We start from the raw sequence: 16,445 nt of genomic DNA, 5'->3' as shown, positions 1-16,445 counted from the left end.
TTTTTTAAATTTTTTATTTTTGATAAACATATATTTTTATCCCCAGGGGTACAGGTCTGTGAATCAACAGGTTTACACACTTCACAGCACTCACCAAATCACAAACCCTCCCCAATGTCTATAATCCCACCCCCTTCTCCCAAACCCCCGAGATGGTGTTTTTTGAAGCACAAGAGAATCTTTAGTTTTGATAGGGTCTATAATGTATTTATTCATTTATTTTTGGTTGCTCGTGCTTATCTAAGAAACCATTGGCTAATCCAAGGACATGGATGTTTACATTTTTGTTTTCTTCTAAGAGTTTTATAGTTTTAGCTCTTACATACAGATTTTTGATTAATTTTGAGTTCAGTTTTAGACAGGGTTTGACGGAATTGTCTAACCTCATTCTTTGCATGTCAGTATCCATTTGTCACCGATGCATGTATTAGAAAGGATAGTCTTGCCCTCACTGAGTTGTCTTGCCACCCTTGTTTAGAATCAACTGACTGCGAATCTGTAGGGTTATTACTGAATTTTAAATTCTATTCCGTTGATCTGTACGCCTGCCTTTATGCCAGTGCCACGCTGTTTTGATGATTGTTTCTTTGTAGTAAGTTTTGAAATTTTTGTTCTTTTTTCCCCCTCGTTTCTTTTATGTTAAATAACAGTTTTCTAGTGTAGTATTTTATTTATTTTTATTATTACTTTTTAAGATTTTTAAGATTTTTTTTTCTTTTTTTTAGAGTGAGAGAGAGAGCATGCCAGGGAGGGGCAGAGGGAGAGAGAGCATCTCCAGCAGATTCCCCTGTGAGTGTGGAGCCCAAGTGGGGCTCAATCCCAGGACACTGAGGTCATGCTTTGAACTGAAATCAAGAGTTAGGCCCCCCCCCCCTTTTTTTTTTTAGGAGATTTTATTTATTTGACAGAGATCACAAGTAGGCAGAGAGGCAGGCGGAGAGAGAGGGAAGCAGGCTCCCCGCTGAACAGGGAGCCTGATGCAGGACCCCGGGGCCATGACCTGAGCCTAAGGCAGAGGCTCTAACCCACTGAGCTACCCAGGTCCCAACCGGTTGAGGCACCCAGGCACCCTGGATAGTATTTTAATTCTCTCATCTTTTTTTTTTAAACTATATTTTTTGGTTATTGTCTTAATATTTTCTCTGGGATTACAATCTGTTTCATGTTTCAAATCAATACGATTTAATTTTAATGTGTACCCGGAATTGGCTTTTATATGATAACTTATGTTCTCTGTTCCTGGGGTACAGTTGTTTTAAATTAAATAGGAGAGAATGAGTTAACACAAGGTATACTTACCCTGTCTTTTATATTTATCTTCACCAGCACACTCTAGTTCTTCATATGGATTCAAGTTACTATCTAGCGTCCTTTCATTTCAGTCTGAAGAACTTTCTCTAGTTTCTTGCAGGGGTTATGTAAGAAAAGATAGGCTTGTTAGGGATGAATTCTCTCAGGGTTTTGTTGTTGTTGTTGTTTGTTTGTTTTTTAAATCTGCAGTACTCAATTTTTCCTTCATCTTTGAAGGATAGTGTTGCCTGATACAGAATTCTTTGCTGACGTGCCTTCCTGTCATCCTTTGACTGCTCCGCCTGCTGCTTTCTAGCCTGCATGGCTCACTCCTTCCTTTTTTTTTTTTTTCATTCTTTTTTTTTTCTCTCTCTTTCTTTCAAGATTTTATTTATGTATTTGAGAGAGAAAAAGGGAGAACATGAGAGGGGAGCAGGGGTGCACAGAGGAAGAGGGGGCAGTCGCCCCGCTGGGTAGGGAGCCCCACATGGGGTCATGACCTGAGCCAAAGGCGGATGCTTCACCAGCTGAGCCACCCAGGCGCCCTGGCCCGTGTGCTTTCTCAGGCCAGATCCGCTGTTACCCTGTTGAGGAGCCCTCCTGTGTGAGAAGTTGCTTTTCATCCTACTTCAAAGATTCTTTCCTTGTCTTTAGCTTTTTTGACAGTTTGATTTTGATCATCTAGGTATTGATCTCTTTGAATTTATCCTGCTTGGCATTCATTGAGCTTCATGAATGTGTGTTTTCAGTCATTTTTTTCATATATTCTTTCTACCCTTTCACTTTCCTTTCTGTGGCTCTGTTGTGTGCATTGTGCCTAGTGTGTCCCTCAGGTCTCTGAGGCTCTGTTCATTTTTTCTGTTCCTCAGATGGAGTAATCTCATTTGTCTGAACTTCTGATTTCCCGATTTCTTTCTTCTGACTGCTGTGATTTACTTTTGAGACCCTCATGTAGAACTTCTGCTTCAGTTTTTTTACCCAGTTGCTTTTAAATTCCAGAATTTATATTTGGTTTTTCTAAAAAAAAGTAGTATCTCTTGCTTTATTGATATTCTTCATGAGATGCTATTCTCTTACTTTCTTTTAGTTATTTACACATGGTTTTCTTTAGTTTCTTGAGTATATTTACAATAGCTGATTTATAGACTTTCTACTAAGTCCAGAGCTAGACTTCCTTGGGGACAGATTTTATTGTTTGCTTTTGTTTCATGTGTATGGGCTATCTTTTCTTATTTTAGTGACTCTTGTCATTTTTTGTTGAAAATTAGCATTTTAAATAACAACGTGGCAACTCTGGAACTCAGATTCTCCCTTTTCCTCATGGTTTGTTGCTGTTGGTACTTGATGTGATTGTTCTTGGTTTCTTTGATGACTGTTCTGAACTAATTTTCCAAAGTCCGTATTCTTTATTGTGTGTGGTCAGTGAAGTCTCTACTTGGTGAACTTAGTGATCAGCAAATGATTGGACAGACTTTGTTTAAACACCTAGAACCAGTGAATTTCTCTCCTAAGGGACTCCACGTACATATTAGGGCCTGCCTTTAACACTTAGCCTGGCAGTTGAAAATTTTGCCTTAGCCTCCACTTGCGTATGCTGAGTCTCAAAGTTGGCCAGTGGTGAGAGGTTAGGACCTCACCGAAGGGCTTTTTCTAAGCCTACACATGGTCTGCACATTCATGTGTCCCAAGTTTTCAAAATCTCCATGGACCTGATATTCCACAACTTTTCTTTTTATTTGCCTCAGCTGTTATTCACTATTTCAGTCAGCTTTGAAGTTAAAATACTTACCTCTAATTGTTTTCAACAAATACTTCATGGGGAAAAAGGCTTTTCTGAGTCCATTTAAAAATAGCCTAACAAGTGGGGTCTTCTAGGGAACCATCCCACAGCTCAAGTCATCAGTTCTTTGGGAATGAAGCTTTGAAGGAGCTCTAGGTTTTTTGTGCTCTCTCTTATGGCTGCCAGGCTGTACTGGGAATGTGGATTACCAAGGGGCTAGAGAGTGAGAATGGATCTAGGGGTAAGTTAAAATGTCATAAAGCTTGTTTTTCATGAATAAATGCTCTCTAGGTTCCTGCAAACCTTTGGTTAGTTTCCAAAGTTCAGAAAAAGTACATATTGACAGTTTTTGCCAATGTTCTTGTTGCTTTTTTGAAAGAGAGCTTTTTTGAAGGTGTTACTCTACTATTTTCATTTTTGGATCAGGAATTTCTTGGGTAGCTTTTTGTTTTCCTGGTGTTTCTTGCTTTCTTTTTTAACTTGTAAAAAATAGTATCCTTTCGTCTTAATGTCCAAATCATCCAGACTCACTAGTATAGTGTATTTGTCTAGAATCGCTTGTCCTGAAGTCCTGTCACCTCTGATTCCAGTCTGGACCAGTTGTGTTTCAGTTCTGCTGTATCGCTCCCATCCTGGAGCTTCCATTCACTGTACTTCTAGATTAAATTCAGTGTTTTGGATCCCTTTTGGATCTTCCTTTCACACCCAGTTTTATTAAGATATAATTGACCTATAACACTGTATTAGCTTTGGGGTATAACATAAGGCTTTGATATCTGTATTGCAGAATGGTCCCCACGGTAGGATTTGTTACACTTGTGACTGTACGGAGAGTTTTGTGTGTGTGCGATGAGAGTGTCAGAGTCTTCTTTCTTAGCAGCTTCTGCATGCATGGTACCATGTTGTGAGCTGCTGTCACCATGCTGTGCAGGAGGTCTAGGCCCCCACTGACCTTCTTAATGGGCGTTTGTGCCTTTGGCCTTTTTCTCCCCAGGTCTTCCTCTGGTTTGGTTTTTTCCCTCATTTTGTTGGGCTTTTGCCTCAAGGAACTTTTTCAAGGTACGTTATAAGTAAGGGATTCTTGAATGTCTTAAATTGTTATTTTAAACTTCCCCATATTTCATGGTTTGGGTGTGAATGCAAATCTAACTTCAAAAATATTCTCCCCTTAGCAGATTGAAGGCATTGCCTGCCTGTCGTCCTGTGTCCGGTGTTTCTAGAGATCTTTCCTGTTCAGGTTCTTGTGAGTAAATTTTTATCCCTGGTCTTTGGAATTTTTAGGGCCGTAGTTCGGATTCTTGGTGTTCTGAGCGCATCGTGTTTTGGTCCTTCTGCACAGCTCTTGGTGCGCTTTTGTCCGAAGGCACGTTTTCCTCCACTCGGGAGCATTGTCTTGCTGGATGGTTTCCTGCCACCCTCCCCACCCTCTCTGCCCGGATTGGTCCTTGTCTCTATCTTCATGTTTTTTGACTTTGTTTTCCAGTCTTTTTTATTTTTTGAGATTCTGTTTTAGCCTCTGTGTATTTAATTCTAAGTGGTGTGTGTATGTGATTGTTCTAGTTTCATATTTCATTTTAGTTCCATAGTCACACCTCTCACACCTCCCTGCTCCCTGAGGATGTATACTGGAAATAGTTTAGAATTTCCTTTTTTCCTTTTCATCCTGTAGTCTTTTTTTTTTTTTTTTAAGTCTTTGTTTTATAATGTTGCTGGTTTAAGGGTGCCTTTCTTTCTTTCTTTCTTTCTTTCTTTCTTTTTTTTTTTTTTTTAATAAAGAGAGAGCACAAGTAGGCAGAGAGGCAGGTAGAGAGGCAGGTTGAGAGAGGGGGGAAGCAGGCTCCCTGCTAAGCAGAGAGCCCAATGTGGGGCTCGATCCCAGGGCCCTGAGATCATGACCTGAGCTGAAGGCAGAGGCTTAACCCACCCAGCCACCCAGGTGCCCCAAGAATGCCTTTCTTAATTCCCTGGTAGTTTTTTGTTTTTTTTTTTAATTAAAAAATATATCTTCTCCATTCTTTTGAGTATTGATGGTTTCTCCATTATGTATCTGAGGTCTGCTACTCTATGGCTGCTGAGAGTAGAGTAGAGCTGAGGGGTCGACTGGCAAGCCTTACTTACAGCACATGGGGCCGACTGCCTGCACAGTCCCCTCAGACTGCTGGTCGGTGTCTCTGGAGCACAGCCCCCATTGGTCTGTACCACAGTGGGGTCCTGTCCCTTCTAACGGGGCTGCGATAGCTGTCCCAGGGCTGATCCTGAGAGGCTCTGCTCCCGTCCTCCCTACCTGCTGACTGCCAGCCGGAAGCCCCTTGCAGCTGAGGCTCTCAGATGCAGACCAGCAGACCCTTCGCCCGGCCCTGCTCTTTTCCTTGTCTTCTCATTTCCTCTTCCTCCTTCCTCCCTTGCATTGTCTGGGGGCGGTTTTCTCTTTGTGCCTTGTTCCTGTCTTTTCTGTGGGTCACAGAGGCTGGGACACACACGATCACCCTTCCCAGCGTGACATCTCAAACTGGAAGCGTCTCCTGTCTGGGTTCCCTTTGGTGCTCTGGCTCATCCCCTGTTGTGCAAGCCTTGCAGTGTGAGAAGCTTGCCCAAATTTGGAAATTACCGTGTTATGTAAAGTTGGCTGGGAGGATTTTATTAAAGTGAGCTTGCTCCTGGGGCGCTTCCACTGCACATCAAAGTTCATGGTCAGGGACACCGTCCGGGAGTGTGCCAGGCTGCTGTTGAGTTGGCCATGGGATGCCAAGTAAGCCAGTTGGGCCCATGTCTTTGCAGAGCCAGCCAAGTGAACGGGACACCTGCAGAGGTGGGGTGAGGGGGCAGTTGTGCCCACAGGACACCCCTGCCCCGGGTTTGGGCGCAGTGTGGGCCGTGGGTCACTCCACTCCATAGGAGCTCTTTCGTCCCTGCCCGCTCAGTCCAGGAGGAGCTCCTGCTGTCTTGCCAGAGAGCCACCTGAGGGTGCCGACTCCAGAGCCTCAGCCCTCTGTGGCCCGTCTTCCACGGGAAGGCATTTGCAATGCAGTTAGGCTGCGGGAGCTAAGCTCCAGTCCTCTAGAACTTGGAGAGTTTCTGTTCAGTGCCGTACGAGCTTTCAGTGAGCACTTAACCAAGCCATGTGGGAGGGTCGTCTCCAAACAAAAGCAGATGGAGGCCCCCTGCCATAGGCCTGATTTCTCCCTTCCAGTGTCTGTTCGGGTAATGCACGCATTTTGCAGACGCTGTCATGAAAAGATTCCGCAGTACAGACGCACATTTTAGAGTTTACAAAGAATTGAAATGGTGTAGCGACGAGTTCTGCGTTCTTTCCTCTTCCGGTTACTGACCTGACGGACCTCCAGGTGTTCACGAGCTTTGGACGCTGCCAGCCAGGGTCCCAGCAGGGCCCAGTGTGGTTGTGGAGACAGATGACGGGGAAGAGGGGAGAGACTGTCCAGGACAAGTGTCCCCAGTGAGAGGATGGTGAACTGAGAGGCTGGGTTTTTCAAGAACAGGGGTGGAGGGCACCGTGGCTCACGGCTGGAGACCGGGCAGGCATGTGGGGGTTTGGCTCTCCTGGGCATCCTCCGGGGCTGTCCTGCTGACAAGGCCTGACAGCAAGATGGGGGTAGGAGGCACCCCCACACCTGCACCAGCCATGCTTGCTTTCCGCCATGGGCATTGGTCTCCCCTTTGGAGAAGGGATTTCCTTGGAAAACAGCAGTTTTCCATGAATTGTCATTGCGCATATTGAAACAGAACTTCCATTAACATTCTCTTGAAGGAGTTGGCGGTGTGCGGGCTGCTCCCGTGCTGCTGGGTGGGTGGGACGCTCTTTGTCCAGAATGCCCGTGGGCCCCCAGGACGGCCTTCCCTCCTGCTCCTCTGTGGTCTGCAGCCAGGTTCTGCTTGGGAATGTGCCGGGCGCCACTGTCCCAGCAGAGTGACTCCCTTCTGCTCGGTTCCAGGTCTCGGTGGCCCTGAGCAGCAGCTCTATCCGGGTGGCTGTGCTGGAGGAGGATGGGGAGCACGTCCTCATGGAAGGGAAGTTCACGCACAAGGTCAACACTGAGAGCTCCCTGTGGAGCTTGGAGCCTGGCAAGTGCGTCCTGGTGAGTGCGGGTGTCAGTGCTGGAGCTCAGGGAGGGGGTAGGGGCCGCACCACTGCGAGGCCTGGATTCTTGCTGTCCGGGGCACAGCTCGGGGGCGCCCTTGCTGGCCTCGGCCCTGTGGGGCCCCAGCAGGTGATTCTCTGGAGTGGAGCCGATGTTAAGGTGAAGTGCCTGGTCCTCCATCCTTGCCCCCCATGGTGGCCACACGTGGTGACCACAGCGGAGCTCCTGCGGGGTCACCCCCAGAGTGTGGCTGTGCCTGCGTGGGATGCCCTCTCAGTCCCAGAGGCTTCCGCTCGCCTGCGACCTGGTTACATCTGAGGCAGAACCAAATGAGTGAAAAATTGGAAGGCAGATCGAATTTCACGGACGTCCTCCCGGAGAGTGCGGAGCCGGCAGGTTCACACAGCTCATTTGACGGGGGTGCTCAGCGGCCTGCATCCTTGGGGCTGGAGAAGCCAAGCAGAGAGCTCTAGTGTTCCCGTTCCAGGCATCTTTGGTGGCCTCGTGCCCCTCCTTAGAGCCTCACATGCAGTCTGCTGAGAGGGTTTAGTTCGTCAGGGACAGACCAGGTCAGGTCCATGACAGAACCTCAGGGTTTCACACAGACCCACTCCTCACATGCGCTGGAAGCAGGGAAGGGAAGTTTCAGTTTCACGTTCACGGGCCGGGCGCCCGTGGGGAAGGGTCTGCCGTGCAGGGGTGCTGGGGAGTGCTCACGGGGCCCTCTGAGTGATGAGGACACCAGGTCATGGGCACAGGCCAAGTCCACCTGCTCTTGTTCTCAACCTTGATTTGTGCCCAGCCCTGCCCTCTGGGCCCCTGCTCCTCTCTGGGGGAGTGGGACAGTTGTCGTCCTGGGGCTCTGCCCCTCTCGCCATCACGCCACGCCTCCGTGTCCCCCGGTACACCTGAACTGTTCCCATGTTCCGGCCCTGTGGCCAGTCGTATCTCTGGGCCCTCCCGGCTGCACAGTGCTTGCACAGGCCTGGCCTGCCTTGTGCTTCACGGGGCTATGGGAGGTAAAGTCAGGGTCTCCTCAGCACCGCACCCCAGCCTCCCAGCAGCCGAAGGCTCAACCCATCCTAGTGGAGCTACGAGAGCTGAGATCCAGGGTGCTGTTGCCTGCGGACAGGGCGGAGTGGCTCCCGGGCAGTGCCCCTGAGGGAGGCCCAGGGGCACCTGGTCGCTGTGCGCCCATGAGGAGCACGTCCAGGAAGCCAGCAGCACGCGGTCTGCCGTGACACCACTGCCAGGATGTGTGAAGCAGCAGCCCTGCACACGTGGGCTGGCTGCACGCTCGCTGGTGCTTGAGGCTCCTGGCCGCTGCCCTGGTGGCCGTCAGGGTCGCCGCCCGCGTACTGTCTGTTACTGCTGTGGGATCCCTGAGCTCATCTGGTCCAGCCTTCGGCTGGTAGAGATGACTTGTGACTTCGTCACGGCCGTGTTGCCATTTTCTGCGTTCTGCGTGCAAGCGCCTGGACACAGCTATGGCTCGTGGCAGACGGTGAGCTCCTTGTCACCCCGCTGCCACTTCTGAGCACATTTGGGGCCTGTTTAACTTCCCAGAAGCTCGTCTCCCAGACGGGGACACGGATGCACCACAGGGTTGTGACTCGCCCGAGGCGGAGCCCGACCCCTGCCCCAGAGCCCACCTGCTTCCTCCCCCTCTCTGCCTCCGGCTGTGGCTGCAGGGTGCCCTGGAGGGGGTGGGGGGAGCCCCTGTGCGGCCGAGGGAGGCCTTCCTCCCGTCTGCCTGCATGGTGTCCTGCTGCCACTGGCCTTCCTAGTTTGCAAGTTCAGCCAGGTGGAGCTGGCCGCGGGCAGAGGCCACTTGGCCCTGCTCATGAATGTGACTTCTGGGAATGTTCCCCGCTGACTGTGTGGGAGCCCTCGGGTGCACGGGTGCTGGATGGGTTCCTTCCTGCAGGCCCTGGAGCAGCCTGACTGTCAGCAGCTGGCACTGCGTGTGCAAGGGCCTCACCACTTGCCCGTGCTCCCCCCGAGCTTGCCTGTCATCACAGCCCTGGCAGAGCGGGTATGTTCTGCCCGTGGGAGGTGGGGCTTCTCCCTGCCTCCCCTCCCGACCATGGGCCATATTCTGGGCTTTGTGGCTCATTTGTTGGTGGCGTTTGGGGTCGCATATCTGAGATGATACCACAGCTGAGCAAGCACGTTGCTCTGACGCGTGAAGACCCTCACTGCTTTTGCTGCCAGGAGCATGTGCCACGTCCCTGGGGCCTTGGGGGCGGGCGGTGGAGCTGCCACACCTGCTGCAAATCTCAGCTCCGCTTGGCACTGCCTGGCTTTGGTAGTCCCGTCAGCCGCATGGGAGCTCTGTTTCTGACCGTTAGGATGAGGTTGAGAGCCTTGGTTGGTCCGTCCGCTGACATCTCTAGGTTGCTGACGGTTCAGGGCCAGGCCCTGTGATGGGCACCAGATCTGCTGAGGAACATGTCAAGGGCCAAGGGCTGTAGCGGGCCGCAGCGAGCTCCAGTGTCCTTGCCAGAGCCTGGAATCTGCGAATGGGACCTTACGAGAGAACAGGAGGGAGGCTGGGGACAGAGGAGGGCGTGCAGGAAGACTGGCATGAAGACAGGCAGACGCTGGGGAGATGCAGCCGCCCCCTGTCCCTGGAGACCTCGGGAGGGAGCCCAGCTCGGCAACACCTCGTTGTTGGACTTCCGCCCTCTGGACTCAGAGAATACAGGGCCCCAAGGGGCAAAACTGCCTTGAGGGCCACATGGACCACGAAGGGTGACCCAGAGTCTGTGGCCCCCGTGCCTCTGACCTCCTAGTGGGCGAGGCCCTCGTCCCCGAGTGGATGTGCATCAGACACGCCTGGCAGGCTTCCCAGCAGGCAGGGGTGGCAGCTAAAACCGGATGACAGCTCTTGCCTCCCTCCCTCCCACACTCAGGAATGTTAAACGAGGCTCCTTGCCTCTCAGGCAGGCTCCTTTCTCGGCTCGGAGACGTGGAGTCAGTGCCTCCCCCGTGCCATGCTGTCCCAGAGGCGCCCCGGCGCCCTGTCCTTGTTTCCCCCCAGGTGGTGCCGGTGGCCCCCTCTGCTAGGGCGGGTCCCTGCCCGGCTTAGCACTCGCCGAGCGTGTGTCTTCCGTGGACCCCGAGTGTGTGCGTGCAGGCTGTGCCCCCACATTCTCAGATGACTTAGGTCGACCCCTCAAGATCGGTTCTCGGCAGCGGAGCTACAGGCTCACCGTAGTCTTTGGCCATGTGCCAGCAGATGTGCTCCTGCACCCGTGTGTGGGGCCACCAGTTCCTGCGCAACTCTAACTTACCATGGCTGGGCTGCCCACACACCTTCCTCTGTCCCGCTCGGTCTCCTGGTGAGAAGTGCTGTCCTGTTGCTTGTCTCCTCGGCGGCCAGCAAGGTCACAGAGCGTGCATCATTCATTCCGGCTATGGGCTTGGGGACCCCTGCGTTTTGGCGAGCGCTGGAAGCCTGGAAACCCGTCCACCTAAAGGCCTTTGGTGCTCGGGATGGTCAACACCGTGGCGCTTCCCGATCAGCTGTTCAGGAAAACACTGGGAAACGGGCACGCGGAAGGATGGCGGCATCTTCGGGCACGGAACCATGAACCAGCACCACAGCAGCGCGCCCCTTCCTGCCTGCGACTGTGGCCGCTGGGTGGCGCGGACAGACCGTGGGGATAACCCGCTGAGTGCAAGCAGCTGGGGGCAGGGCACCTGGTGTGCGCGGTGGGGGAGGGGAGCATGATGACACGGTGGCGCAGGGCTCCTTTCAGGGTGAGGACAGTGTTCTGAAGCAGACAGCGGCGGTGTTTGCTGCGCACCGAGCGCTCAGCGCACTGAATTGCTTGTGTTGGAACCATCCGCTGGTTTCATCTCGAAATGTGTTTTTAAAGGTCATGCTGGGCTTCTCTTGGGTTCTGTTGGGTTTACGAAGGGCCCGTGCAGGTAGCAGGGCCCAGGAGCTCCTTGTTTGCAGAGTCGGACTGTCCTGCAACGTGGTTATCCATCCATGTGGAAGGGCCGGCAGCGGGGCTCCTGGCAGTGCGGGGCTGACCCCTGCCGTGGCCTTGGGAGGTGGGGCTGATGGCCACAGAGCAGCTCTGCCCTTAGCCCTGCACGGTCAGGCGTGTGAGGTGCTAACTCCGGGGTGTGTGCAGTGCCCTCTACAGAGGTGATGACAGGGGGCCTTCAGGTGGGAAGAGCCTGAGGGTCTCTGTCCCCCAGAGGGAGAGCGGCCTGGAAGCGCCTCGGAGTGCCGTCCAGGAACAGCAGGAACAATGAGGCCTCTCCCCCGGAAGGTTCTCGTGCATTGGAACCCAGATCTGTATTCGGTGGAGGGGGGCTGCATTCTCGACTCTGGGGTCTCAGAGGTCTGGGTCAGGTTACTGAGGAGCAGAGTCCGGGAGAAACGGCTAAACGGAGCATCTGCGAATCCAGTCTACCCCAGACACCGGCGGTAGTGTTGGCAGGGAGCAGTCCCTCGTCTCCGAGCCCACGGCTTCATCCTCCCGTCTTCACGCCCCACCCCCGCTGGGGTACTCAGCACGGGAGAGGCTTATTCCATCCTCGGACATTGACACCCTGCTGTTACCCGGACACCCTCTCGTTGTGTGGCCTGCCCTGCTTCTGTGCCTGCACCCCGAGTCCTTCTGCAGGACTGGGATGGAGCCCTGCTTTGGTGGCCAGGGCCGACGTTCGGGGGGGCTGGGCTCAGGCACATGGTGTTCTCACAGCCATCCCTGATAGGGGCCAGTTCCGGGCCTGTGGTGTCACAGTTGTCCTCTGGCCAAGAACCCTCCTCTCCTTGGGGTGCTGCTCTGAGTGACAGCTAACCCGGCGCAGGCCAGTCTTACCTGCCCTACCTCCCAGCCTTCAGGGTGTGATTGGGGGTTTCGTGCTTTTGGAGACTACGTGGACAGTGGGCCGCCTGCCAGCCCATTCTTGGCCCCTGAGGAGCTCCGCTACCAGCCCATAGGGAAGCATGCTGTCTGGGTCCTGTCTGTGCGCTACCCTGGCTTTGGGGTTGTGCTGGAAGCAGGAGAGGTTCTTGGGGGTGTCGTGGGTGAGCCAGAAGGACAAGGGAAAAGGATGTGGATGGAGGCCCCTGTCACTGGCGGTGTAGGGAGGCCGGGGTAGGGGCCAGGCTGGGGTCCCGGCCGCAGAGCAGGTGTGGGGCACTCACACCCACGGGTCCTCCGCCTCTGGGAGAATCCAGGGTGGCGGGCGACGAGAGCCTTCCCCACACGGAGCGCTGTGTGCCCGCATGTCCCAGGTGAGCTTGAGCAAGGTGGGCGAGTACTGGTGGAGCGCTGTCCTGGAGGGCGAGGAGCACATCGACATCGACAAGATCAACAAGGAGCGCTCCATGGCCACGGTGGACGAGGAGGAGCACGCCGTACTGGACAGGCTCACCTTCGACTACCACCAAAAGCTGCAGGGCAAGCCGCAGAGCCATGAGCTGGTGAGGGGTGTGTGGCTGGGGGCGCTGGGGGCCGCTGGGCGGGGGGCGGGGGGGTATGCCGCGGGGTCCTTGCGGGGGCTGTGGGGCGGGGCGCCGTTTCCACTGTGCTCCAGAGCCTGAGGGGGCAGGGCTGGGACGCACAGCTGGGCCACACAGATGTGGGACCGTGCACGCGAGGCCGGCTGTCTGGGGTCGGGGTGTGGGGGTGCCCATATAGCCCCTCCCTGAGCCCCAGGAGGACCCTCTGCAGAGTTGTGGGGAGCCAGGCCCAGCCTTGCTGCAGGGCCCACAGGATGAAAGAAAGCATCCTTCCGAGTCCCCTTGCAACGTCGGAGGAGGGGCAGGAGGGGTCCGCGTGGGCAGAGGTCGTCCATACCACGCATAGGCAGAGGTCCACAGCGCATAGCATGTGCCGGGGGCGGGAATGCAGGTGGGCTGGGCGCGCTTGTTCTTCCTTGTGTGGCCGCTGAGGCGAGGAAGGGTTGCTTCCCTCCGGCTTGTGTGCGCTTCTCAGCGTGATGGGCAGTGGCAAGGGCCCGTGTTGCGGGGGCAGAGTTCCTCGTTTGTTCCACCTGTGTGGACACAGCCCCCATGCCACTCAGGATTGAGGCGTCCTCACTGTTCCTCCCGGTGTTGCTCCTGCCGCCCTTTCCTCAGGGCCCCCATGCAGCCTCGTTCCCGCGGCGGTCACTCAGGGAGTGCAATTGCACGCCGGTCGGGCAGGGCTGGCTGGGTCATGGACTCCAGCTCCCCTGAGAGGAGCAGGTGCTGGTGCCAGCTTGTGTCCAAGGTGGCCGGGTGGCTCGGGCACCAGGGCTGCGGCCCCAATCCCGCAGTCCTCCTCAGGACTGCTGCCTCAGTCCTCCTGCCTCAGTCCTCCTGCCCCGAGTCTCCGAACCTTCCCCTGGTCAGGCTCCCTGACCACCTGGGCCTACAGGGCTGGAGGGGCCGAGGTGGCCTGTGTCTCCCACTGTCGCAGCCAAGCTCGCAGGTGGGGGCCTTGCCCTTGTGGGCATTGGTAACTGCCTTGGGCCGTTATGGGACTGCTGCCTGTGGCCACCAGAAGAAAGCCGTGTGAGTTCGGGGCCATGGAGGGGCCCCGAGCACCGCCGCCTGCAAGTGGCTGGGCTCCCAGGCCCACATACACCTGCGTGGGAGCAGGAGGCTCTCACCGACGGGCCCAGGGACAGACACCCAATAGGGACGTATCTGAAGAAGAGCTTTAGCGGTGCTGCCATCTCACAGGTCTCTGTGCCTCGAGTCGGAAGGGGGCCCCACGAGGACTTGACGTGTGCCAGGGGCGGCGTGTGGCTCTGGGGCACGTGCATGTCGGGCACTCCGAGCCCACATGGGGGAGCCGGGGGCTGCTGTGCCCCTCGGCCAGGTGACCCACTCTCGAATGGCTGGCACCAGCACTGCTGTCCAGGACTCCTCTGGGCTCAGCAGCGATTTCGGGAGGGTGTGTTCACACGTGGACCGTCCTCGCACGTGGCTGTGAGGGATGCATCATGTGGGGAGTGGGTTCGGACCACGAGCATGAAGGCAGGAGCACTGTGCCAGGAGCTGGTGGTGAGGGAGCCAGATCTGGGGAAGCATATGGCCATGGACGTTTGAACTAGAGGGAAGCAGGTCCCCGGGAGAAGTAGGAAATTTGGGGGCAGGGGGTCAGCAGGACTGGCTGGTGGCTCCCGAGGAGACAGGGCCTGGGGGTGCAGTGGGGGGGTAGCGGGAGTTGGACGACCCTGGGTGGCCCCAGTACACAGTCCTCACCAGTGGTCAGGGCTCACCTGGGGCTCCTGTCCAGAGAGTGGCTGGTGGGGAAGGGGCTTGGAAGGGGCAGCAGGAGCTGGAGAGGAGGGGTGGTTGGGCCTGTGAGGGGCTGAGGTGCTTTCTAGGCCCTCGGTGTGGTTATGCACCCCAGGTTGGCAGAGATCCGTTAACCTTGGGACTTGTCGGCCATGCTCGTGGCTGCACCACTGAGCTTAATGCCGAAGGAGAGGGGGCATGGGCAGGAGGGACGGCAGATCCTTGTGTAGAGAATGGGAACGAGTCCTGTTCTGGGCCGTGCGTTAACCTCTGTCTGTTTTCTGTTTGTAGAAAGTCCATGAGATGCTGAAGAAGGGCTGGGATGCTGAAGGCTCCCCCTTCCGAGGCCAGCGATTCGACCCGGCCATGTTCAACATCTCCCCGGGGGCCGTGCAGTTCTAGTGCCCAGAGGAAAGGGAGCGCGCCCCGGGCTCCCTCCTGCCAGGGACTTGCTGGCGGGTTTGCCCTCGCCGTCGTTCCTTTCCAGGGTGGACCCGCGGTGCTGGGCGCTGCATCTCTGGACTGTTGGGAGCAGCACGGGGTGAGCGGGACGCCGGCCACCCGCTCTCCTCTGGCTGCTGTGCGCACGCTCTGCTTGCTTTCCTCGTGCTGGGGGCTGGGCGTGGGTGCCAGGCCAGCTGCTGACCTGCGGGGGGTGGGGGGGCGCCCTGTCCGTGACCTCTTCCTGCACCTGTGCGCGTGTGGTGTCGCTTGGCGTTTGTATGCGTCCGCTGCCTGCTCAGCCCCGTTGCAGAGCAGCAGAAGGTGGGTCCTGGTCGCTGCTTCTGAACTTGGGGACACAGCCCCGAGTGGCCACAGGCACAGCAGGAACTGTTCTCCATGTCTTCTCGTGGGACCCGGTTGTTGTCAGAGAGCCAACTGGGTGTCCTCGGGAGAGCAGAGTGCGGCGCCCCTTCTCCTGTGTCTGCTGTGCCCCTGCTCCGCCAGCCGGGACCGCGGTGTGTTGGGCTATTGGCCAGTGCGTCTCCCGGGGCCTCCCCTCGTGGCTCTGTACTTCCGGCTGACAGGGACTCCTTTCTGGGTGATGGTCCTTTTGGGAACAGCCCCCATCACCCGAGTAGGTGGGAACTGGCTCGTCAGTCCTGTGGGGGCAGGTATGTGGCTCCCGGAGGCCAGAAATGGGTGGGGATACCTGAATGCCTCCTTCCCAATATCCCTGGGAAGCCTCGGGTGGCTCTGGTGCCGTTAAGGGAAGTGCAGATACCAGGTCGCTAGGGGGGAGCATTTTCGGGGATGCGGAGCCCTGTCTCCTGTAGTTGGCTCTGCGGCCAGTCATGGAGCTGCTGAGACTCGTCCTCGGGGCCTCTGGAATGTGCACGCCTGTCCCACGTCACCGGCGCCTTGTGTTAGAACTGTTCTGGGTGGTCTCGGGCCTTGGACCACGCCGTGAGGGTCTTCTGGCATGACGAGGTGCGGCATGCGCCTGCACCCCAGCTACTTGGGAGTTGGGGAGCCGTGGACTCTGTGGTCCCTTGTCTTCCCCTGTCTGACATTATAGTCAGTGTTGGTTTCTGCCCATCCTGCCTGTTGTGACAGTGGCTCCCCGGCGTCTGGGAGTGGTGGGCCGGGCTGAGGTGCTGGTCCATGTGGCGGAGGGTGGGCTGTCCTCACGGGTGTCCTCTGACCCTTGCTGCCGGCCTGGGCCCTGGAGCCGGTGCAGCCTGCGTGTTTTCTCTCTCCAGACACGGCCACCGCCAATCGGCCACTGAGCTCCGTCAGCCGAGGTCCGCGGAGAGCAGGGTGCCCGCCTGCGAAGTCCCTCTCCAGTGTCGGTTTGCAATAAATCTGTGTTTAAGCACGGTGGTGTCTGTGTGTGTCATTTGCTGCCGAGACTTCTGTGTGTGTGTGTGCATGTGGATGTTTCCGGAACTCCAGCTGTGAGGTCCCCGGCTCCATACAAACCAGACCCCAGAGTGGGGCATTTCTGTGTCTTTTGAATATCACTTGTCTCTGACGTGTGATTTTCAGGAGATCAGAGGTTTTGCTCTAGAAAAAAGGA

General features: G+C 55.6%; 1 protein-coding gene across 4 annotated transcripts in view; it reads left to right on the top strand.

Moving 5' to 3' along the window:
* Positions 1 to 16,244, top strand: part of NUDCD3 (NudC domain containing 3) — a 57,612-nt gene extending 41,368 nt beyond the window's left edge. The window contains exons 4-7 of one of the 4 annotated variants that reach the window (XR_009403882.1): positions 7,021 to 7,164; positions 12,431 to 12,619; positions 14,717 to 15,856; positions 16,129 to 16,244. Coding sequence is in view for 3 of the 4 variants with exons in the window: in XM_059397119.1 (XP_059253102.1) it covers positions 7,021 to 7,164; positions 12,431 to 12,619; positions 14,717 to 14,827 (444 nt within the window). In the remaining variant the exon portion in view is untranslated. Of the gene's footprint in view, positions 1 to 7,020; positions 7,165 to 12,430; positions 12,627 to 14,716 lie in introns of all 4 variants that reach the window. The other 3 variants (XM_059397119.1, XM_059397120.1, XM_059397121.1) reach the window with 3 other exon arrangements.
* Positions 16,245 to 16,445: the final 201 nt, after the last annotated feature.

Source organism: Mustela nigripes, chromosome 4, assembly GCF_022355385.1.
Source record: "Mustela nigripes isolate SB6536 chromosome 4, MUSNIG.SB6536, whole genome shotgun sequence".
Lineage (NCBI taxonomy): Eukaryota > Metazoa > Chordata > Mammalia > Carnivora > Mustelidae > Mustela > Mustela nigripes.
Note: the sequence above shows the minus strand (reverse complement) of the source record. Positions and strands in the feature narration are given on the sequence as shown.